We start from the raw sequence: 24,079 nt of genomic DNA, 5'->3' as shown, positions 1-24,079 counted from the left end.
GGAATTTTATTCTGTGTTTTGAGAGCTAAGTCTCTGCCATGGGAAGGTACACATATGGTGTACACTTGGCAGGCAATGGAATCAACTGGTATTTCAAGGGGTCATTTTGTCTGGTTATGCCAGCTCTTGGGAAAATTTGTTATAAAGAATCCTAGCCCACATGAAAAGATGCTCAACATCACTCATTAGCAGAGAAATGCAAATCAAAACCACAATGAGGTACCATCTCACACTGGTCAGAATGGCTGCGATCCAAAAGTCTACAAGCAATAAATGCTGGCGAGGGTGTGGAGAAAAGGGAACCCTCTTACACTGTTGGTGGGAATGCAAACTAGTACAGCCACTATGGAGAACAGTGTGGAGATTCCTTTAAAAACTGGAAATAGAACCGCCATACAACCCAGCAATCCCACTGCTAGGCATACACACCAAGGAAACCAGAATTGAAAGAGACACATGTACCCCAATGTTTGTCACAGCACTGTTTACAATAGCCAGGACATGGAAGCAACCTAGATGTCCATCAGCAGATGAATGGATAAGAAAGCTGTGGTACGTATACATGATGGAATATTACTCAGCTATTTAAAAGAATGCATTTGAATCAGTTCTAATGAGGTGGATGAAACTGGAGCCTATTATACAGAGCAAAGTAAGTCAGAAAGAAAAACACCAATACAGTATATTAACACATATATATGGAATTTAGAAAGATGGTAATAATTACCTCATATGCAAGACAGCAAAAGAGACACAGATGTAAAGAACAGACTTTTGGACTCTGTGGGAGAAGGCGAGGGTGGGGTGATTTGAGAGAATAGCATTGAAACATATATATTATCATATGTGAAATAGCTCGCCAGTCCAGGTTCGATGCATGAGACAGGGTGCTCAGGGCTGGTGCACTGGGATGACCCTGAGGGATGGGATGGGGAGGGAGGGTCAGGATGGGGAACACATGTACACCCGTGGCTGATTCATGTGAATGTATGGCAAAAACCACCACAATACTGTAAAGTAATTAGCTTTCAATTAAAAGAAAGAAAGAAAGAAAGAAAAAGAATCCTAGCCCATAAAGGGCCTTTGTCATTTCAACCTTTGCTGTGTCTACCTGTACAACAAAGGCGCTAATGTCTTAGACTGTTTGGGGGAATAAACCTTCTGTATCTCATGAAGGCTGCATCCTTTGCGTTCTCTTCTTAGAATGCCTCTTGTGTCTTATTGGTTTGAGTCAGTATTTAGATACTATTCAGGGCTTCTCCGGTGGCTCTAGTGGTAAAGAACCAACCTACCAATGCAGGAGATGTAAGAGATGAGAATTTAATCCCGAGGTTGGGAAGATCCCTCTGGAGGAGGGCATGGCAACCCACTCCAATATTCTTGCCTGAAAAATCCCATGGACAGAGGCGCCTGGTGGGCTACAGTCCAGAGAGTCACAAAGAGTCGGACACAACTGAAGCAACTTAGCATGCTCACGAGATACTCTTCATCATGGCCAGACAGTGGATTCTTTAAATAGGAGAAACTTCTAAACTGGTAAATTTCTAGGGAGCTCCGAAATTAAAGAGCTGTTCTATTGTTGCCTATGAAAAATACTATGCATATGTAACAACTAATCTTAAAAACTCCCTTAGTTTAAAGGAACAAACAAAAACTGTTTGGGGAAGCTTTATTTGTGGTCTCAGCTTCCCTTCAAAGAGCCTTAAAGATGTTAATAAAAAATTAGCTTAATTAATGTAAGTTAGGTAGATTAATAGAGAAATAAGAAACTGAGGGGAAAGTCAAGAGACTTCTTTCTAACAAGGTGGAAATTTTAAAAGGGCTTATATCAACAGGATGGAAATCTTTAGATGGTTATCAGGAAATGAGATAAATAAAATAGATGGGATTAAAACAAAGGTTAACACTACCTGAGGTTGGATAGACCAAAGGGACCCCCCAGTTGGTCCCTGCAACAGTGTAGTTCACTCTACTTATTTCTGTTTTAAAACAAAATTTAAAGGCTGGAAGAAAATTATGCTAAGATACCTGACTAGCATTTACTTGGGACAACAGTGAGATCAATTAATCAAGGTAAGACTGACAAAAGGGCCTGTGTCCCTGGGCTTGAGCCCTCACTGGGAGGCCAAAAACCTTTTACACACAAATGGATTAAATGGCCAAGGTGATAAAAAGGAAAGTTTCAGGAATCCATTTAAGACCAAGACTTGTTGATGGGGTCCTGACGGAGGGAGGCTAAAGTTAAAGGTATAGGAGTTATAAAACTGAGATGAAATCTTAAAAAACCTGGAGTATTTGAATGAGCTTTCAATAAGATGGTTACATCTCTTTCACCTAATTGTACTGTGGGATAGACATTATATCTCTGAGCAATGCTTCCCTTGCCTTGTATTATAAGATGAAACATATACATCTGCCCCTTGGGCAGTATTAGTTAAACATACTAAAAGAAACCAATAGAGTTACCTGAGCCCACACAGTATAAAGTGAAAACTGGGGCTAATATTCAGGGACTAATAAAAGCAATATATATATATTTTTTTTTTCTCTAGGATAGATTGCTATGTTTAACTTGTCAACTCACAGAGTGTCCTTATTGAATATCTTGTATACACTTTTGAAGACATAATAAATTGAATCTTAAAGTTCTAGAATATAGAACTCTTGACTTCCAGTTTAGCTGAATATCATCTTGTTGATATATTAAAAAAGTAAATTAAAGAAAATATAGCTGGATATAGCTGGGAAAATCAACTTCTTAAAATCGTTTAGTCAGCAGACCAGTTCTTTGGGGAATTAAAAGCAACTGTCTTTGTCCCTCAAATGGCTACAAACCAGAAAATACAACTCACAGTGACCTAAGAAATCAATCAGGTTGAATCTGAACCTGAAGAGAGAAAAAAAAGAAAATAGAGACCTTTTAAAACTCAAACTGCTGGCACTCTTGTCTCCTGAAATGGCCCACACTCTGTAGAGTGTCTTTCTTTCAGGACTGCCTTCCTTGCCTTTTCAGATGGACTGTGTTCTGTCTGTGGAATGTGTGTTTCTCTAAATAAATCCACTTTTTACCTGTCTAAAACAAAAGCAAACAAAATAACCCGAGCTCCTGGAAAGTTTCTCTCACCCCAAATCTAATTAATGGCCTTCTTAAGTATTTATCAAGGACAGATACAAATCTCAAAGGCTTTTCCACAAATAGTAAAAAGCCTTCATCATCTGAGCAAATAATTTTTACAACAATTATTTATAAATTGGTACATTTATATTGTAATACCTCATGACAAAATGAAGCTTTTTTAATGGTTTTAAAATGAAGCTATGCAATCTCAGTTATGTCTATTACACATCTGTGAGCATGTCCAGTTAGAACTGGACATGGAACAACAACATGGTTCCAAATCGGGTGTGCATCAAGGCTGTATATTGTCACCCTGCTTATCTAACTTGTATGCAGAATGCATCATGTGAAATGCCAGGCTGGATGAAGCACAGGATGGAATCAAGATTGCTGGGAGAAATATCAATAACCTCAGATACGCAGATGACACCACCCTTACGGCAGAAAATGAAGAACAAAAGAGCCTCTTGAGGAAAGTAAAAGAGAAGAGTGAAAAAGTTGGCTTAAAACTCAACATTCAGAAAACTAAGATCATGGCATCTGGTCCCATCATTTCATGGCAAATAGATGGGAAACAATGGAAACAGTGAGAGACTTTATTTTGGGGGGCTCCAAAATCACTGTAGATGGTAACTGCAGCCATGAAATTAAAAGACGCTTGCTCCCTGGATGTAAAGCTATGGTCAACCTAGACAGTGTATTAGAAAGCAGAGACATTTCTTTACCAACAAAGGTCACTCTAGTCAAAGTTATGGTTTTTCCAGTAGTTGTGTTTGGGTGTGAGAGTTGGACTATAAAGAAAGCTGAGCATGGAAGAACGGATGCTTTTGAACTATAGTGTTGGAGAAGACTCCTGAGAGTCCCTTGGACTGCAAGGAGATCCAACCAGTCCATCCTAAAGGGAATCAGTCCTGAATATTCATTGGAAGGACTGATGTTGAAGCTGAAGCTCCAATACTTGGCCACCTGATATGAAGAACTGACTCCTTGGAAAAGACCCTGATGCTGCAAAAGATTGAAGGCTGGAGAAGAAGAGGACAACAGAGGATGAGACAACTGGATGGCATCACCGACTTGATGGACATGAGTTTGAGAAAGCTCCGGGAGTTGGTGATGGTCAGGGGAGCCTGGCGTGCTGCAATTCATGGACTCGCAAAGACTCAGACACAACTGAGTGACTAAACTGAATTAAGTATGTTATACAGATGATATATCTTTACCTTCAGATAATATTATCAAAATTAAATTTATAACAGATCTCTATCTAATTGACTTAAAAGTATATATTTACAAATTAAATGTTTTAGAAACTTACCCAAGTGAATTTAAAATTCACACAATCTGGGAAATATTCAATATTAAATTAATATTTGGTATTATATTCAAGTTTGTTGGTTTAATTAATACAGATATATCTTACTTTTATTACAGTTAGGTTTACTAAAATTCAAATAAGATCATATTATCTCTGTTATAAAATTTATCAGCAAGAAAAATAGCTTGGGATGATGGCTGACTTGGTCTCATGTCTCATAAAGTTTTCATGGGTAAGCTAAACAGAACTGCTGAAAATAAATTAATTTAATACATACAAATGGGGTAAGAACTGAGGTGAACACTTCAGAAATAATTGTGTTTTATGGTACATCTACTTGAAAATATTTTTTCCAGATTTTTGATTTCTTAAAATTTAGAATTTTTCTAAATGAATTCAAATGAGGAAAATTTATTAAATATCAGATCATTTGCAAATAAAATAATGAAATATTAATTATAAAATATAGGCTTCATTTTACAGAGAAACTAAAGATACTTGGAACTATTAATAAAAATTTTGGTGCCACACTAAAAAATATCCTATAAAAAACACAAATTTTTAGGAATCATAAATAATATTTATGTTTTCCAATCTACAGAATGCTAATGTAAAAGACAGTTCATCATTTCTTACTTCTTAGTGTCTACTAGAAATTAAGGTAAATTGCAAAATATTGTATATCCTTTGTCAGTTGCATTGCAATCAGATATTTAACCATGCCATTTAAAATCTGTTGTCTTTTATAGACAATCATTGTTTTACTCTGATGGTTAAAAGTTAAGAATTCTAATTTATATATAATCTAAAGTACTAAAATTATTAAAGGCAATATCTTTGTGTAAAAAGAAAAGGACATAAAGAATGGACATTCATTCTGTTATGGGAAAAAATAGTCATTTTATTCCAGACAGAAAGAAAGAAAGAAAAATCCCTGGGCAAAATCTGAAAGCAAAAAAGAAAGTTATAGAAGGTTTGTGGGAAACGAGCTTCAAAAGAGTTTTGTGCATGGTCAGGACTGGCTAAGATTAAAATAAAATTTGAGTAAATAAATTTAAATATTAAAAGTAAGCTGGTACAAAGCTAGAATATTTTTTTTTTTATGTTCAGAGAACAGAGGTTTTTTTTTTTTTAATATTGATCTGCTTTTGTTAATGGATTGTAAAGTTTCTTTACCTTTTAAGTAATTTGTTGTAACTTTCTGTCTGTATTTGCCTTTAAAATCTTTTATTATCACTTTAGTTGGGTGAATAAGAATTGGTGACCTATGGTCCTACTTAACCAAATATTTTAAAAACATTTTAATATCTTTGATGAACTTCCAAAGTCAAATTCCAAATGAAGCTCTTTAGACTTCTAGCTAACTTTGAGATGTTTCAAAGTAAAGAGAGATATTAAACTAATTAGGTTTGTTGGGTATGTTAAATTATTAATACATGGGAAATATTGTCAAATCAGTTCAGTTCATTCAGTTCAGTTGCTCAGTCCTGTCCGACTCTTTGCGACCCCATGAATCACAGCGCCAGGCCTCCCTGTCCATCACCAACTCCCAGAGTTTACTCAAACTCATGTCCATCGAGTCAGTCATGCCATCCAGCCATCTCATCCTCGGTCGTCCCCTTCTCCTCCTGCCCCCAGTCCCTCCCAGCATCAGGGTCTTTTCCAATGAATCAACTCTTCGCATGAGGTGGCCGAAGTACTGGAGCTTCAGCTTTAGCATCATTCCTTCCAAAGAAATCCCAGGGCTGATCTCCTTCAGAATGGACTGGTTGGATCTCCTCACAGTCCAAGGGACTCTCAAGAGTCTTCTCCAACACCACAGTTCAAAAGCATCAGTTCTTCGGCACTCAGCCTCCTTCACAGTCCAACTCTCACATCCATACATGACCACTGGAAAAACCATAGCCTTGACTAGACGGACCTTAGTTGGCAAAGTAATGTCTCTGCTTTTGAATATATATATATATATATGTGTGTGTGTGTGTGTGTGTGTGTGTGTGTGTGTGTGTGTATATATATTTTTTTTTTTTTTTTAATTCGACTGCCATGTGCCATGTGGGATCTTAGTTCCCTAACCAAGGATCGAACCTGCACACCTTGCACTGGAAGTGTGAACTTCTAACCACTGGACTGCCAGGGAAGTCCCTATAATTTATATTTTTCCTGAAGTATTGCTGACTTTTAATCCTTAGTTTTCCAGAAAACCTTTCCTTTAACACTATGACTTACAACCAATTGGTAATGTATACCTTTGTAAACAAATATGAAACATTTATCTTTTTCTCTCTACTGATCCTCCAGAATTTGGCTTTTCCAGCTGGCCCCTCTCTGGACTTTATGGCTTATTGTGACCCAGGTTATATCCAGTTACAGGAATCATTGTAATCTGTTCTCCCTTTGTTGTTTTCAAACTATGCTTTGTATCTCTTTCTGCTCTAGTCTGACCCTATTAATGTTCCTTGCTCTATTACTTATATTCTGTCTATTTTGTAAAATTGTTGTCTCTTGAATTACCTAATGTGTGTAATGAAGCCTCCAACAAAATTAATGGTGGCTAAAAGTCCAGTGATTACACATATAACTCTATACAGAATAACTGTAATCATGCAACTCTAGACATGGGAAAAAGTAACAAGGGAAAAACATTTCCTGGATCATAATAGATTAGTAAGATAGATGATCCAGAGAACTTAAAGTGACTAACAGAGCCTAATCCAGGTATAGTACATGAATGGCCTAACGTGGAGATCTTTGCCTTAGATAGGAATAAGTGTTCTTAGCACCATGGGATAAATCTATCATGAAACGCTTTCCAAAGGGCACTGTAAGGAAAAAACTGTGGCTTGCTATTCCAGTTCTACAAGGATCAAGCCATTAGCTGCTGCGGTTGCCCACTGGCATTAGGCTCCAAGGACAATTCAGGATGAAAAAAAAAAAAAAACAAAAACAGAAAACATTCTGTGCTTTGGATTTACTCATCCTTAGATAGTTAAGATGCATACTAAGAAAAAAAAATTCAAATGACTCAGCTTTTTCATCTTCCCATACATCGAAAAGCATTTAAATTGCTAACTTGAGATTCCCATTCTTTGTGATTAGCAGTGATCTTTTGATGTTTGACTACATGTTTTTCCCAGTAAAAAAGTTGATATATATCCTGGCTTCTGCCTTACTTCTTCAGAGCAGTTCCTCAGATCTAGCTGAGAGGCTGTCTCCTGGTTGATGGTCCTCAGTTAGGTTCCCGAATAACCTTAATTCACATTTACATTGTACATTTTTCTTTTGATTGACACTAGCTATATGTCTCTGAACCCTGAGTGGAAGCAAAGGCAGAAGCTCCTTGGTTTTTCCCTGGCTGGTATTAGGAACAGAGGCCACTGTCCAGTCCAACCCATCTACTCACCCAGGATCAGCAGCAGCAGCAGCCACAGAAGCATGGGGAACTGGCGTGGCTGAGGGCAGGGCAAATCTGTCTCACCAAAGCTGGGCTTATTTCCCATCCACAAAGAAGACAGAAGGGAGATACTCAGAGGAGATCTGCAAGAATCAGAAAAGGGGAAGTGAAAGAATCATATTTCACCTTGGGTTCTGAAAAAGTAACATAGCTACCTTTTTAAATGTTGTTTGTATTTCAACCTCGGCAGTTGTGCATTTTCAGATGTTGACAGTCATCTTTCAACAGCTCAGCTCTCTTAGGAGAGTTGTCTCCAAGGTTGTGCTGGGTTCTTTGGTCATGCTATGGATTTGCTAGTATTTAAATCACTTTTTTTTTTCCTTTTTTTAAAATGGAAAACCCTTCATTACCTTGAATTCATACAACTTTTGGTTCTGCATGAGGCTCCTAATATAGACTGTGGTGTCTCACTATGATTTGTAGTGTGAGTCACAAAAAATCAAAGTGTCAAAGCAGACATGAAAACCTTTTGTCCTAATACACATTGGCATGAAGTTGTTGAAGAGGACTTTTTTTTAAAATTCACAGACTAGCTAAATGGTCTGTCCCTAAATTCCTCCCAGATTTGGGCCAATTAGGAGGTAAATGAATAAGCATTAAATAAGAAATGGTTTTGTGCCCACCTCAGCCTATAACTGGGCTTCCCAAGTGGCGCTGGTGGTAAAAAACACGCCTGCCAATGCAGGAGACATAAGAGACACCGGTTCAGTCCCTCTGTCAGGAAGATCTCCTGGAGGAGGGCATGACAACCCACTCCATGGAGTGGAGAATCCCATGGACAGAGGAGCCTGATGGCTGCAGTCCATAGGGTCTCAAAGGGTCAGACACAACTGAAGGGACTTAGCACTCGCACACCCAGCCTATATAACCAGTGGTGTGGCTGCGCAGAACCTTGTGGTTCTGATTATGATCTCAAGACACCCTGTCGACTTAAAAAGAAAAAAGCACAGTGTGAAAATTGTGAGTTAAGCTTTACTGGGGGCAAAATAAGGACTGCAGCCCAGGAGTCAGTATGTCAGAGAGCTCTGAGAAACTTCTCCAAAGAGGCACTGGGGAAAGGTCAGTATATATGTGATTTTGCTGAAGGGGGGATATCTACAATCAAGCATATATTTTCACAGAAGGTTTCTACTAGTCACGTGAAGCTTTCTGCTAGTCGTAAGGAATAGTCATCATCATGTGCTTTTCTAGGTATGAGCAGATACAAGAATCAGGCTCACAAAATTGGCTCCTAAAAATATCTATCTGAAGACCTGCCCAGCCGGTCCCACCCTCATTGAGCACAGAGTGCCTCATTTCTGATCTCCACCCTGAACTCCTTTCAGAGGGTGTTGAAAATTGGCAGCCACAGCAGCACACGATTTGATCCTCGTAGAGGTAGATGGCAAGTGCCAGTTTGCAGTTGACAACCCTCAGCAATAAGCAGGTAGAAAGTTTGAAAAAGAAAAGTTTATTACTCACAGATCTGGGAAAGCACATGGTTCGCCTGAGGCTACACTATGAGGTCAAAGGCCTGGGGTTCTGCTTTTATTGACAGGGAAGGGAGAGCCTAGTGTTTCTGAGGGCTCAGCCTTTATTGGTGAATTTAACATGCAAAAGCCAGAATTTAAAGCACAAGAAGTGAGAGGAAAAAAAAAAAAAGCCCAGATTGTCAGTAATGAAAATCAACCAATGTCTCTAAAACTAAGAAGTCTGGGATTGGGGGATGGGCTTTCATGCTGCTTTCTTATCCACTGGCTGGAAACATATTTATTCAAAGTAGTTCTTTGAAGTGGATGCCTCAGCAAACAAAGCATAAGTTAGGTTTTGCCTTACAAAGGAAAGACCAGTGTTAGGCCTCATTCTGCAGAACTTCTGTTTTTAAAGCCAGAGCCCTAACCTTTCAATCAAAGAGGTCTCAGCTGCTTATTTTCTATCTCAGGCCTCTGTACCCTTTTTCCACAGCATTTATCGTAATTTGTAATTATTTCCTCTGTTTTCTTGCTTTTATGTCTTTTCCTCAGCTAACATTTAAGGACCCGTGCTTATCCCCTGTGCCTCTACCAATTCTCTCTTGCAGGGAGGCATTTAATAATTATTTTTTAAAGAAACTATGAAAAACTCTAGACCAGGATTTCTTGACATTTATTTCATTAGTACATCCCAAAGGGCCTATTTAGATTTTTTTTTTTTAACCATCTCCCTACTGTATGAAGCAATAGCACAGATATGCTATATATCTTTATGTATTTATTATATATGCTTTATACATAAAAAATAAATTTTTTTCACCTCTACAAGGAACAATTTTTGCTGCCTTGAGGTTGATATCACCTCTGCTGTGAAAGCATGCTCTACACATAGAGACAGACCATTCTCAGTAGGATAGAAAGTTATGACCATTCAAAGACATTTTTATATTAGAAACAGAGAAATCTCTGATGAAGTTTCCCTTCTTTGAGGAGGCCATCCTGAGGCTACAAAAGAAAGAAGTCCTCTTTAAACAAATGTCTTTCTATTCTTTCCCCCCATGACACTTATGAAATTTTGTTTTTCTGTATGTATTTATATGATTGCATTGTTGAGGCAGTCCAAGCACAGGTTGGAAAAGAATTTCCAGGCACAAAGTACTGCAGAAAGGAGTAAGTTTATTACGAGTAAAGAGCAGAGATAAAGTGGGCACTGTGAGCACAGTGGCTGACCTCCTGACAGACCAGGGAGAATAGACAGTTTTTGTGGGTTAATAGCTAATTCTTACGGCCTCAAGACAAAGAAAATTCCTGCTGGAAGGTTAGCATTAGGTGATTGATTGGGAGACTATAGGGTGTTTCCTGGAATGGGCATCTTTGCCTAACTAGGAGTCAGGAACCTTGCTACTGATAATCAAGAGCTTTTGACAATGGTTACAGTGGGTCTCAGTCAGCTTCAGAAATGACCCTGGGCTCTGCTTCTGTGGTCTTGCAAGGCATCTCACCTGTGGCCTGGGGCAGGACTCAACATGTACGATGTTCCTTTCTCTCCTTAAACTATAGTATCACAGGAGCTGAAGAGTCTGGTGTGTTCTCCATCATGCTTTCTTTATTTTCTTCTTGCCTTCTCTTCTTTCCTCCTTCCTTTCTTCCTCCCTTCCTTTCTTTTTCTGTTATTGAAGGAACACTTTACATGATGTCTATCTTCTTAATGAATTTTTGATTATATGATACATTGTTTTTGACAATGGATGCAACAGTTATGCAGCAGGGCTCTAGAACTTGGTCACTGGCAATAATTTTTGGCTAGTAGAGTATGAATGAGGATCAGTATGATATATCATTTGGAGAAATTCTTTAGATTCTTAGACTTACAACTAATACACTACAAAGAGATATAGTTATGCTGAAAATGCTAAAAACACAACACCTTTATGAAAGCGTTGGTTAATGAAAGGTGCATGTTTTTATACTTCTAGTAAGCAGGTCAAGAAGCAACAGTTACAACCTGGAACACTGGACTGGTTCCAAACAAGGAAAGGAGTATGTCAAGGCTGTATATTGTCATCCTGCTTTTTTAACTTATATGTAGAGTACATCGTTGAAATGCTGGGCTTGGTGGATCACAAGCTGGAATCAAGATTGCTGAGAGAAATATCATTAACCTCAGATATGCAGATGATACCACCCTTATGGTAGAAAGCAAAGAGGAACTAAAGAGCCTTTTGATAAGTGTGAAAGAGGAGAGTAAAAAAGCTGGCTTAAAATTCAAGATTCAAAAAATGAAGATCATGTCATCTGGCCCCATCACTTCATGGCAAATAGATGGGGAAACAATGGAGACAGTGACAAACTTTATTTTCTTGGACTCCAAAATCACTGCAGATGGTGACTGCAGCCATGAAATTAAAAGACGCTTGATCCTTGGGAGAAAAGCTATGACCAACCTAGACAGCATGTGAAAAAGCAAAGACATTACTTTACCAACAAAGGTCCATCTAGTCAAAGCTATGGTTTTTCCAGTAGTCATGTATGGATGTGAAAGTTGGATCACAAAGAAAGCTGAGTGCCGAAGAATTGATGCTTTTGAAATGTGATGTTGCAGAAGACTCTTGAGAGTCACTTGGACTGCAAGGAAATCAAACCAGTCCATTCTAAAGGAAATCAGTCCTGAATATTCATTGGAAGGACTGATGCTGAAGCTGAAACTCCAATACTTTGGCCACCTGATGCAGAGAATTGACTCATTAGAAAAGACCCTGATGCTGGGAAAGATTGAAGGCAGGAGTAGTAGGGGATGACACAGAATGAGATGATTGGATAGCATTACCGACTCGATGGACATGAGTTTGAGCAAGCTCCAGGAGTTGGTGATGGATAGGGAAGGCTGGTGTGCTGCAGTCCTTGGGGTCACAAAGAGTCAGACACGACTGCATGACTCAGCTGTGAGGTTGGGAGGCATGGATTGGAATTCATGTTGGTGAGTGTGTGGAGATGTTTAAAATATGGATGTAATATAAAAAAGAATAAAATACTGCCATTTGCAGTGACATGGATGGATCTGGAGAATAATACACTTAGTGAAATGTCTGACCAAGACAATTTATATCACTTATACATCTAGTCAAAAAAACAATACAAAGTGATCTATACCAAACAAGAAAGAGAGGGAGGGAGGGGTAAATTAGGAGTATGGGATTAACATATACAAACTATTATACATGAAATAGCTAAACAATAAGAATTTACTGTATAGTACAGAAATTATATTCAATATCTGGCAATAATTTATAATGGAATATAACCTACAAAACAAAAACAAATCACTGTGTTGTACACCTGAAATTAATGTAATATTGTAAGCCAACTATACTTCAATTAAAAAAATACATATGGTTGTAAAATTTTTGACAGTTCCTTTATTTAGAAGTAGAGTCTATACTCCCTCTCTTTGCATCCAGACAAGTTTGTTGGACACTGTTGTTGTTATTGCTTAATCAGTAAGTTGTGTCCAATTCTTTCAACCCCATGAACTGTAGCCCACCAGGCTTCTCTGTCCATGGTATTTTCCAGGCAAGAAGACTGGTGTGGGTTGCCATGTCCTCCTCCAGGGCATCCTCCCCACCCAGAGATCAAATTGGTATCTCCTGCATTTCCAGTGAAATTGTGGTGGAAGTGATACCAGTAATTTTTAAATTAGTTGACAAGAGGTTGTAGATTCACTAACACACATTTTTTTTTTTCTTGGAATCCTAAGCCAACATGGATGCCTTAGAAAGCATCACTACGAACAAAGCTAGTGGAGGTGATGGAATTCCAGTTGAGCTATTTCAAATCCTGAAAGATGATGCTGTCAAAGTGCTGCACTCAATATGCCAGCAAATTTGGAAAACTCAGCAGTGGCCACAGGACTGGAAAAGGTCAGTTTTCATTTCAATCCCAAAGAAAGGCAATGCCAAAGAATGTTCAAACTACTGCACAGTTGCACTCATCTCACATGCTAGTAAAGTAATGCTCAAAATTCTCCAAGCCAGGCTTCAGCAATATGTGAACCATGAACTCCCTGATGTTCAAGCTGGTTTTAGAAAAGGCAGAGGAGCCAGAGATCAAATTGCCAACATCTGCTGGATCATCAAAAAAGCAAGAGAGTTCCAGAAAAACATCTATTTCTGCTTTATTGACTATGCCAAAATCTTTGACTGTGTGGATCACAAGAAACTGTGGAAAATTCTGAGAGAGATGGGAACACCAAACCACATGACCTGCCTCTTGAGAAATCTGTATGCAGGTCAGGAAGCAACAGTTAGAACTGGACATGGAACAACAGACTGTTTCCAAATAGAAAAAGGAGTACACCAAGGCTGTATATTGTCACCCTGCTTATTTAATTTATATGCAGAGTACATCATAAGAAACACTGGACTGGAAGAAACACAAGCTGGAATCAAGATTGCCAGGAGAAATATCAATAACCTCAGATATGCAGATGACACCACCCTTATGGCAGAAAGTGAAGAGGAACTAAAAAGCCTCTTGATGAAAGTGAAAGAGGAGAGTGAAAAAGTTGGCTTAAAGCTCAACGTTCAGAAAACTAAGATCATGGCATCCATTCCCATCACTTCATGGGAAATAGATGGGGAAACAGTGGAATCAGTGTCAGACTTTATTTTTTGGGGGCTCCAAAATCACTGCAGATGGTGACTGCAGCCATGAAATTAAAAGACGCTTACTCCTTGGAAGAAAAGTTATGACCAACCTAGATAGCATATTCAAAAGCAGAGACATTACTTTGCCAGCTATGGTTATTCCTGTGGCCATGTATGGATGTGAGAGTTGGTCTGTGAAGAAGGCTGAGCGCCGAAGAATTGATGCGTTTGAACTGTGGTGTTGGAGAAGACTCTTGAGAGTCCCTTGGACTGCAAGGAGATCCAACCAGTCCATTCTGAAGGAGATCAGCCCTGGAATTTCTTTGGAAGGAATAATGCTAAAGCTGAAACTCCAGTACTTTGGCCAGCTCATGTGAAGAGTTGACTCATTGGAAAAGACTTTGATGCTGGGAGGGATTGGGGGCAGGAGGAGAAGGGGATGACAGAGGATGAGATAGCTGGATGGCATCTCTGACTTGATGGACGTGAGTCTGAGTGAACTCCAGGAGTTGGTGATGGACAGGGAGGCCTGGTGTGCTGTGATTCATGGGGTCGCAAAGAGTCGGACACGACTGAGCGACTGAACTGAACTGAACTGAACTGAAGCCAATATGTAAAAAGGCCTACCCTGAGGCCTACCCTGAGGCCACCACACTTCCCGAGAATCCAGATCACATTTACATTCACTCTCTAATTGACTGTTCTGGTCGAGGTCCCAACCCATACCCAGTATCAACCACCAGACATGTAGGTGTAGATGGCCACTTATGATCTGTAAAATAAATTCATGAATTCATAAAGGAGTCTCTGTTTTTGTAATGAGAAGGGTAACTGAAAAGAAATGGATAAGTAAAAGAGAAAATATTGTACTAAGTTTTTTTAATTTATTTAAATATAACTCATTATTATATCCTACTCCATTGAGTATAAACTAATTTTGTCTATTGAAATTGTTAAATTACATTTAATAATTGGACTTTTTATTTAAAAGTCAAGCATGGAAGAATGTGTTAATGATTTTAGTCTCAAGTGACTACATGCAGGGGAAAATGACATATTGCAAAATTAGTAATAGAGCAACATTGCCCACTGCATGGAACCTTAGAATATTGTAAACCATAAAAATAATTGAGCAAATTTTTGAAGGTTTTCTTTTTTCTTTTCTCTCTTTTTTTTCCAAATCCAATCTATATCAGTAATGGGCCCTGGAATCCTTACCGATACTATGCAGGAATGGTAAATATAAATTCATGTAATTTTATCTAAATACCGTGTGTACTTTTCAGGTTAGTGCAGAGAGAACAAAAGCAGTCAAACTTGGAATGAGCTCATTTTCTCCTACTCCTCCCACTTGGCCAACATCACCTAGATACTTCCACCTCTTTTCTTAAATTCCCATGTGTTACCAATAAAAAGTCATTGATTATAATACTATCCCTGTATCTGGGGATTCCCTGATAATTCAGTTGGTAAAGAATCCACCTGCAATGCAGGAGACCCTGGTTCAATTCCTGGGTTGGGGGGATCCACTGGAGAAGAGTAGGCTATCCACTCCAGTATTCTTGGGCTTCCCTTGTGGCTCAGCTGATAAAGAATCTGCCTGCAATGTGGGAGACCTGGGTTTCATCCCTGGGTTGGGAAGGTCCCCTGAAGAAAGGAAAGGCTACCCACTCCAGAATTCTGGCCTGGAGAATTCCATTGACTGTATAGTCCGTGGGGTCGCAAAGAGTCGGACACGACTGAGCGATTTTCACTTTCATTTTCTGTATCCAGGGAACGTCAACCCACCTGAGACAAACAGTGGCACCAGTTCACTGAGCTGGACCCCCAGGCTTCCGTCGGCCTTATAGTAGTTTCCAGAATGTTTGGTGGTCAGGGAGAGGTTGAGAAATGTTCCTCCTCCAGAGGGTGCTAAGTTGTTCCCCAGATTGATGCCCTCATGATAAAGCCAGTACAGGACTGGGAGGATGTGGGAGCAGCTTCAAACCTTTCAGCAAAGTTCCACCACATCCCCCAGGACAGTCTGGGTCCTGGGAAACCTGAGGGTGAGGACAGGACAAGACGCTGGAATTAACAGACTCAAAGTGGGGCTATCAGAGAGGACTGGTGATGCCCATTAGACTCACAAATTCCCATACCAGGATCTCAGCAAAGAGCCTGGCTCTTGGTCATTGTGTATTCCTTCCATTCCCTCATCCCCACTAGTGTTATCAGAGGTTGTTTCCTCAACAGTATCTTTATAAATTTGGGGAAATATAATTCTGGGTATTTTCTAGAGACATGATCATTTGTCCTTCTCATCTTATTTGTTTCTAATGCCAAGTCAGCCCCCTTTGTGTTTTCTTCCATGAAAAAAAAAAAAAGAAAGATGTCAGCAGTTTAACTTGTAAAGGAAACCCATCCTCAAATTGTTGTTGGTTCTCCACAGCACTGATTGCTGGGATCTCCTGGGATTTCCTCATGACTTCTGGCTGTTGGTTTGGGGATTTCTGTCTGAGATGAATGAGCGTGAAACTTCCTTCTCACAGGGATATTCATCACCTTGCTCTGGATGGGACTGTGGCCATTGTCAGCTCCAGAGTCATACTGGCAAGCATGGTGGCCCTTCACAGCTGGGATCTCCAGGTCTGCTGATGGAGAATGCTGGGCTCCTGTCCAAAATAGGTTCCAGTGGCCCCTCAGTGCTAGGAAAATGTGATGTTTCCTATACCTTCAGCCCCTGAGCAGAACAGAATGAGATCTCCTCCTCTAATCTCTTGTCCTTTAGGGACCTGAGTATCTTAGCTTACATCACAGATTGGGACTTTTATCCGAATAGAAGATGACATGTGAGAACCTTGACTATGAAAAACTCTGGGACCAGAAGGTTGACTTATTTCACTCTCTAATGCAAGAAGACATAATATGGGTATTGCCTATGTAACATATAATAAGTACACAGTGGTATGGAATTCATGGTAATTATCCTTGAAGTATGTGGATACTGATGCTTCCATGACCTGACCCAGACTTAGCTAATTTCTTGCGGTGCAATTATTAAATAACTGTGATGAATCCACTCCATGAGAGAAGAAACATTTTTTTAGAAGAGTCTCTGTGCAGACACACTTTTCACATAGAATGAAGAGGGTCACTGGTAGCCTCAATTCTACCTTGAAAAAGACACTGTTCCTAATAATAATAATAATACTTCCTCTATTATTCCCAATTCTAAGGGACAACACAAATCGTCACCCCTCCTCTGACCACTCCTGTTCACTTTGATTTCCCCTTTCTCTAATACTTCATTTAGCTAAATATGTGTTGCAGTTCAGCACATGGAGCCATTTGGAGAGTAGGAGCCTTGCCTTTTAAAGTCCCCAGTTCAGTTCAGTTCAGTCGCTCTTTTCGACTCCATGAATCGCAGCACTCCAGGCCTCCCTGTCCATCACCAACTCCTGGGGATCACCCAAACTCATGTCTGTAGAGTCAGTGATGCCATCCAGCCATCTCATCCTCTGTCGTCCTCTTCTCCTCCTGCCCCCAACCCCTCCCAGCATCAGTCTTTTCCAATGAGTCAACTCTTCTCATGAGGTGGCCAAAGTACTGGAGTTTCAGCTTTAGCATCATTCCTTCAAAGAATCCCAGGGCTGATGTCCTTCAGAATGGACTGGTTGGATCTCCTGGCAGTCCAAGGAACTCTCAAGAGTCTTCTCCAACATCACAGTTCAAAAGCATCCATTCTTCGGCACTCAGCCTTCTTCACAGACCAACTCTCACATCCATACATGACCACAGGAAAAACCATAGCCTTGACTAGACAGACTTTTGTTGGCAAAGTAATGTCTCTGCTTTTGAGTATGCTATCTAGGTTGGTCATAACTTTTCTACCAAGGAGTAAGCGTCTTTTAATTTCATGGCTGCAGTCACCATCTGCAGTGATTTTGGAGCCAAAAAAATAAAGTCTGACAGTGTTTCCATCTATTTCCCATGAAGTGATGGGACCACGTGCCGTGATCTTAGTTTTCTGAATGTTGAGCTTTAAGCCAACTTTTCCACTCTCCTCTTTCACTTTCATCACGAGGCTTTTTAGCTCCTCTTCACTTTCTGCCATAAGGGTGGTGTCATCTGCATATCTGAGGTTATTGATATTTCTCCCGGCAATCTTGATTCCAGCTTGTGCTTCATCTAGCCCAGCGTTTTTCATGATGTACTCTGCATATAAGTTAAATAAACAGGGCGACAGTATACACCCTTGACGTACTCTTTTTCCTATTTGGAACCAGTCTGTTGTTCCACATCCAGTTCGAACTGTTGGTTCCTGACCTGACTGTGTGAATCACAATTAAAGTCCCCAGCCCACTGCTAAATGCCAGGGCACACAATGAGTGATCAATGAAGATTTGATTGATGATATTACTTTCATGAAAAAGAGAAAGATTATAAGGAGTTTAGTGCATTCATTATTCTTATGAAATGCCAACAGAAATTTGTAGAATGTCTCTAGTCCAACTCCTACCTTCCACAAGGAGAGGAATTGCACAAAGAAACAGAAGACTAGAAATCCATGCTGAAGCTACAGTGTTCACGTTATCCCCCATGCTCAGCTCCACTAATACTTATTCTGCTCATGAATTTAGGGTTGGAGGCTTCGGTTTCTGACACTGTGAATCACTGTCTCTCCCTGCCACCAATAAGATCCTGAGTCTTCATTCTGTATGTTGGATATCTGGAGCTCTGAGGAGCTGCTCTAGTCTGACCCCAGGGTCCTGCTGGCTCTTAAGAAGCAAATTAGAGTTGGGCATCTGGGCTCTTCAAAAAGGACTAGGTCTCTCAAGAAAGGTCGGAGTCACTGGGCACCTGTCAGTGGGCCCAGAGGAGCTAAATGTCAGCCTAAGACATGGAAACAGCTCTGAAAAGAGGGATCACAATGGTTTTCAGAACAGCGTGACTTACAGTTCCTGCTGGAAAGGACCTAGTGAAAAGCAATCCCAGCAAAGAGGACATTCATAACAAGACATATATCATCTACCATGTCTCCCTTGTATGGTCACACCACAAGGACTTCAATTCGTATTTGATGTATGGTTAGGTTTCCACTAGGAGGCTCTCACCTGCTCTGCTACCACTGTCTCCTGTCCAGCCCAGCTTCCACAGGAGTGATGATTTTACCAAAGACAGTAATCTTTGTTATTATTATTATTATTATTTTGGTTGTGCCAGGTCTGAGTTGTGGCATGCAACGAGATCTTCAACCTTTGTTACAGCATGTGAACTCTTAGTTGAGGTTTGTGGCATCTAGTTCTCTGATCAGGAATCGAACCTGGACCCCCTGAATTGGGAACTCAGACTCTTAACCACTGGACCGCCAGGGAAGTCCCCTGACTATTTTTTACTATTTCTTTCTTTATAATTTTCTCCCAGTAACAGTACAGTAATATTTGCCACTGTCACTCACAACTGCCAGTTTTGGACAGGAAAGTTTAAGACTTCGTTTGTGAAAAATAACTCCTTCCACAAGATAACTCTTGTGAGTTATTCACAAAATACCTCTTTTCTTTTGTTTGTGGAAATCAAAACTCTTTTCCAGTTTTGTCATAAGTTGCAGTCTTTGTTTTCCAGGCCTTTTCTCTCTGGAGTACCAGAATCACACTGTTTCATTCAAAGACAGAAGAAGGAGCCAAGAAGGTGAGACAGTCTGAAAGAGAGGGGAGAGGTAGGAACTGGACTTCTCATTTCTGCAGAGAATCTAATGTCTAACCTGCTCCCTTACTCTTAGGCATTGAGATGGTACTGGGGATAATCTCTTCACCTTTAGATGAAATGGTAGTTGCAACCCATTAGGCAGACAGACGTGCATCTTATTTTTCCAGAGGGAATATCTTAGTCAATTTGGGCTGACTTCCCTGGTGGCTCAGATGGTAAAGCATCTGCCTACAATGCAGGAGACCCGGGTTCAATCCCTGGGTTGGGAAGATCTCCTGGAGAAGGAAATGGCAACCCGCTCCAGTATTCTTGTCTGGAAAATTGCATAGACAGAGGATACTGGTAGGCTCCAGTCCATGGGGTCGCAAAGAGTCAGACATGCCTGAGCGACTTCACTTAGAACTTAACAAAATATCATAAACCATAATACTGGAGTGGTTTGCCATTCCCTTCTCCAGGGAATCTTCCCAACCCATGGTTCGAACCCAGGTCTCCTGCATTGCAGGCAGATTCTTTACTGTCTGAGCCACCAAGTTGCCATATTAAATAGCCTTAACTTCAGATCAGGGAAGTCCCCATCATAAACCGGTGGGGGGGGGGGGGGCGGCTATCAGTAACACAAATATTTCTCACAGTTCTAGAGCCTGAAAGCCCTATCTTGGTGCCAGCATGGTCTAGTTCTGCCGAGGCCCCTTTTCCAAGTTGCAGACTGCTGACTTGTTTTCTCATACAGCAGGAAGAAAACTAACCAGTTTTGACCTCTTCTTATAAGGGCACTAATCCCATTCATGAAGACTCTACCCTTACCTCACAAAAATCCTACCTCCAAATACTATCACTTTGGGAAGATGGTTTTAACACATGAATGGGTAACTGACTGAAACAGTCAGTCCATTGCAGGGAATAACTTTTTATATGGATAAAAAGTATTCTGCTAAAGCTCCTACTTCTTAGCTTTCTCCATTGGTGACATCACACAGGGGACCATTGTCCTTAGTGGGCATTTGTTTTCCCATAGCTCATGCTTTCTTCCCATCTTTTAAGGCTCTATGCCATATTATAAATTCATATTCTGTTCCTTCTTCTTAACTAGCTAGGTGAAACCACAAAGTGGCCTGGATAACTGCAGAATAAGCTGCTTACTAGAATAAGATCCAGTAATTTCAATTCTCAGAACTTTCTTCTTAAATGCTTCCAAAATTTTTTTGTCCATTCATTGAATCTATAATGAGGAAGATATGAGTTTAAATCCAAGGTTTAGTTCTTACGTGACTGATAATTGTGAAAAAAAAATTTCATTACCAAATACAAACATCCTCCCCGAGGGCTGCTCTTTTTAGATTGGTCATGGATTATCTAATTTCCACCCTATGTCTTCACTTATTTATGGTACCAAACTATGTTTTGTGTTTGTCACATCTGCATTATATTTTAAGATTATAGTTGAGGATTTTGATCCCAAGGTGAGGAACTAAGCTATATCTCAAATGAAAATATTCTCCATACTACTGTCCAATTACACCATGATTACCAGAATTTGGATGTATAGTGTAAGGAAGGAAAGGTCAGTCATAAAAGAGATGTCATACTTCTTGAAGTATCACTGTAAATCCAGAGCCAAATGCCACAAGAAACTTATGGAATCTAGAATTTTAATTTTTGAGAAAAACGTGAGGTTTGTTACTGACTAATACAGGTGGAAAACTAGACTTACTTGTTGAATATTGAGGGACAATCTGTTGTTCAATAAAATTACAAGAGCAGAAAAGGTGCATTGCAGTAACAATAGGTTAATTCAAGAATTTTGCTCTCCTTTATAGATGGAGACTTGATCCCATGGGGACTTGGCCCTGAGACTTACAATGAAGCCAGTCTTTAAACCATTACTAGAGTCTTCACCTAGAAGCTGGAAAAAATTCCCAGGGATAATGCTTTCCAAGATAGGAAGGAAATATTCTAAGTCATGGTTTGAAATGCTATTGAAAGGGCTCATAATGAGCAACTTCACAGGCTTGGGGTATAGTTGACTAACTGAAACTTTGAGTTGGTCACTAAGAATTATTCAAAGGATAGAGTGAATGCAAGAGATGAGTCTTGCTCCTGAGGAAGCTGAAAGCTAAAACTCCTGTAAGTGTCCCTATACATTCCGGTTCCATTAATGTCTCACAGTTAAAGGTGAGACAGGGATCTGTTTATCACAGTACAATTCCTTAGAGCCCACAAAGAGAGAACATATTACTCTCTGAGATCTAAGATAAAACAGATTCATTCATTCACTCCATTCATGGTCAATAAATGGTAAAGGGGCCTGCCCTGAGCATTTAGAATCAGGATGTATTGCAACAGGATTTTCCCAGGGCCACTGTTTTGCATCTGCCTTTGAAATCTAAGCTGGAAGCAGAGACCCAAGCATTTCTATTGGTCCCTGGGCTCTGAGAAATCCTTGGATCTTTCAGGAGCTGGAGATCTCATCCTGCTTCCACATCAGTTCTAAATTCATGTTAGCTCACCAAAGATTATCAGCAATGACCATAACAGTGTGAAGGCCTGGTTCAGCTAGTTGAGATGTTCTCACAACCACCTGCTGAATTCCATGATCAGGAAATGAAACTACTTTTCAAAGTAAGTTTTGCGCAATTAGCAAAAAAGGAAGTAGAGAGCTCTTCAATGTCTCATCACTATCTTCTTTTCTGTAGATGCCAAGAAAATTAAAGATGATCCTCTCAATGGCAGAGAAATTCCACATCTTAACGCTGATGATAGCTTACACTTATATATGGTTATTAATAAGCTGAATACATTCAAAGAGCTTTATGTTCACAAAGTTATTTTTAATACTCAGTAAACTTGTAAAATCCGAGCTCTACCTTTCATGCAATTGAAGTAACTGAGGCAAACCAGAAAAAAGGCCATCAAGATCAACATGGTCAATTTCTAGTAGTAACAACTTGGAGTCAAACCCAGGCAGTTCAGTTCCATAGCCTGCCTTTTAAACACTTTGATGTGTTACTATGAAGTATTGTCTCTAATTTTCCCTTAAGATAGAAGGGCCATTGTTAAAATGGCTCAGGTTTCTTAGGTGAGATTTTCCTAAGTCTTAGGTGCAATTTTTCTAAGTTTGTAGAATGAGATTTTCACTAAGATTCAAAGCACTTGTTCTATATCATTGCAAACATTGTCCCCTTCCCTATTTCTAAATCATACTGCTTTTTGTACCACAGACTGGTCTTAATATGGTTATACCCTACAAAGCATGCATCATATTAAAGCCTACTGTCATTCTCATCCTGATAATATGTAGTCCTCATAAATGTTATATAGAACAGACTGCTAGGGTGTCCAGGCAGATGCAAGTCATGTTTTTGGACCTTATGCAACATGAAACTTTAAATCACAAAATCATAGATGTTTGTAACCTGGAGACTGACTGATAGTTAGATAATAATCATAGACTCAATGTTATCTGTTCAGGTGAAGACTTAATATCATTCGCTATAAATGTAGTTTTATTTTGGAAAATGCTGATGTATATAGGTGATGTTATGAACCATTATAATCATGTAAAAAGAAAATGCTAAAAACACCCAACAAAAGCAGTTTGAAAATAAATTATACACAGACTACCAAGCTGCCATTAAAATGACTCTTCAGAAGAATATTTTATAGGAATAAAAGATGTTTGTGATATATTGCTAAGGGGAAAGTGAAAAGAAAGTGAAAGTTGCTCAGTCGTATCCGACTCTTTGCGACCCCATGGACCACAGAGTCCATGGAATTCTCTAGGCCAGAATACTGGGGTGGGTAAACTTTCCCTTCTCCAGGGGATCTTCCCAACCCAGGAATCAAACCCAGATCTCCCAAATTGCAGGTGGATTCTTTACCAGCTAAGCCACTAAGGAAGCCCAAGAATTCTGGAGTGGGAAGCCTATCCCTTCTCCAGCGGATCTTCCTAACCCAGGAATCAAATCTGAGTCTCCTGCATTGCAGGTGGATTCTTTACCAAGTGAGCTATCAGAGAAGCCATCCAATGCTACTTTAACTATCTGCATAAATGGTTTAAGTGTTTCGAACAGGGTAAGTTTTCTTTCTGAGACCAGAACCGATCATCAAGTCCTTACCTGCTAGAAGTATTCCTAGTTGGCCTATAATTCCTCTTCTTCTTGGTCAGCAAGAAAGTCATAGAATTTTGATGGGTGGAAGCAAATTAGAGAAGAGAGTAGAGAGAGGAGAAAGTAAAAGATGGTGGAGGAGTTAGTGGTAGGTATAAGTTTTCATCAACATTTGAGGAGGTTTTTCAAAATATTCACAACCTTTCATTAATTCCAATATGTCCTGTACAGAAATGTAGCCTGTTTGGTTGGAAATTAATGTTTCCTAAGGTACTACCACAAATGGTGTGGGATAAAATTCACG

The 24,079-nt window shown here is 39.7% G+C and overlaps 1 protein-coding gene and 1 non-coding gene across 2 annotated transcripts in view; one reads left to right on the top strand and one right to left on the bottom strand.

Annotated features, from left to right (window-relative positions):
- Positions 1-18,561, bottom strand: part of FCRL3 (Fc receptor like 3) — a 54,533-nt gene extending 35,972 nt beyond the window's left edge. The window contains exons 1-2 of the mRNA XM_068994095.1: positions 18,480-18,561; positions 15,770-15,940 (exon numbers count right to left, since the gene is read on the bottom strand). Coding sequence (XP_068850196.1) covers positions 15,770-15,940; positions 18,480-18,561 — 253 coding nt within the window. The remainder of the gene's footprint in view (positions 1-15,769; positions 15,941-18,479) is intronic.
- A 1,302-nt stretch (positions 18,562-19,863) lies between these two features.
- Positions 19,864-19,935, top strand: TRNAC-ACA (transfer RNA cysteine (anticodon ACA)). The gene has a single exon. It is a non-coding gene; the product is annotated as a tRNA-Cys (tRNA).
- Positions 19,936-24,079: the final 4,144 nt, after the last annotated feature.

This window comes from Capricornis sumatraensis, chromosome 2 (genome assembly GCF_032405125.1).
Source record: "Capricornis sumatraensis isolate serow.1 chromosome 2, serow.2, whole genome shotgun sequence".
Classification (NCBI taxonomy): Eukaryota; Metazoa; Chordata; class Mammalia; order Artiodactyla; family Bovidae; genus Capricornis; species Capricornis sumatraensis.
The sequence above is the reverse complement of the archived record's forward strand: the minus strand, read 5'-3'. Positions and strand labels throughout refer to the sequence as shown.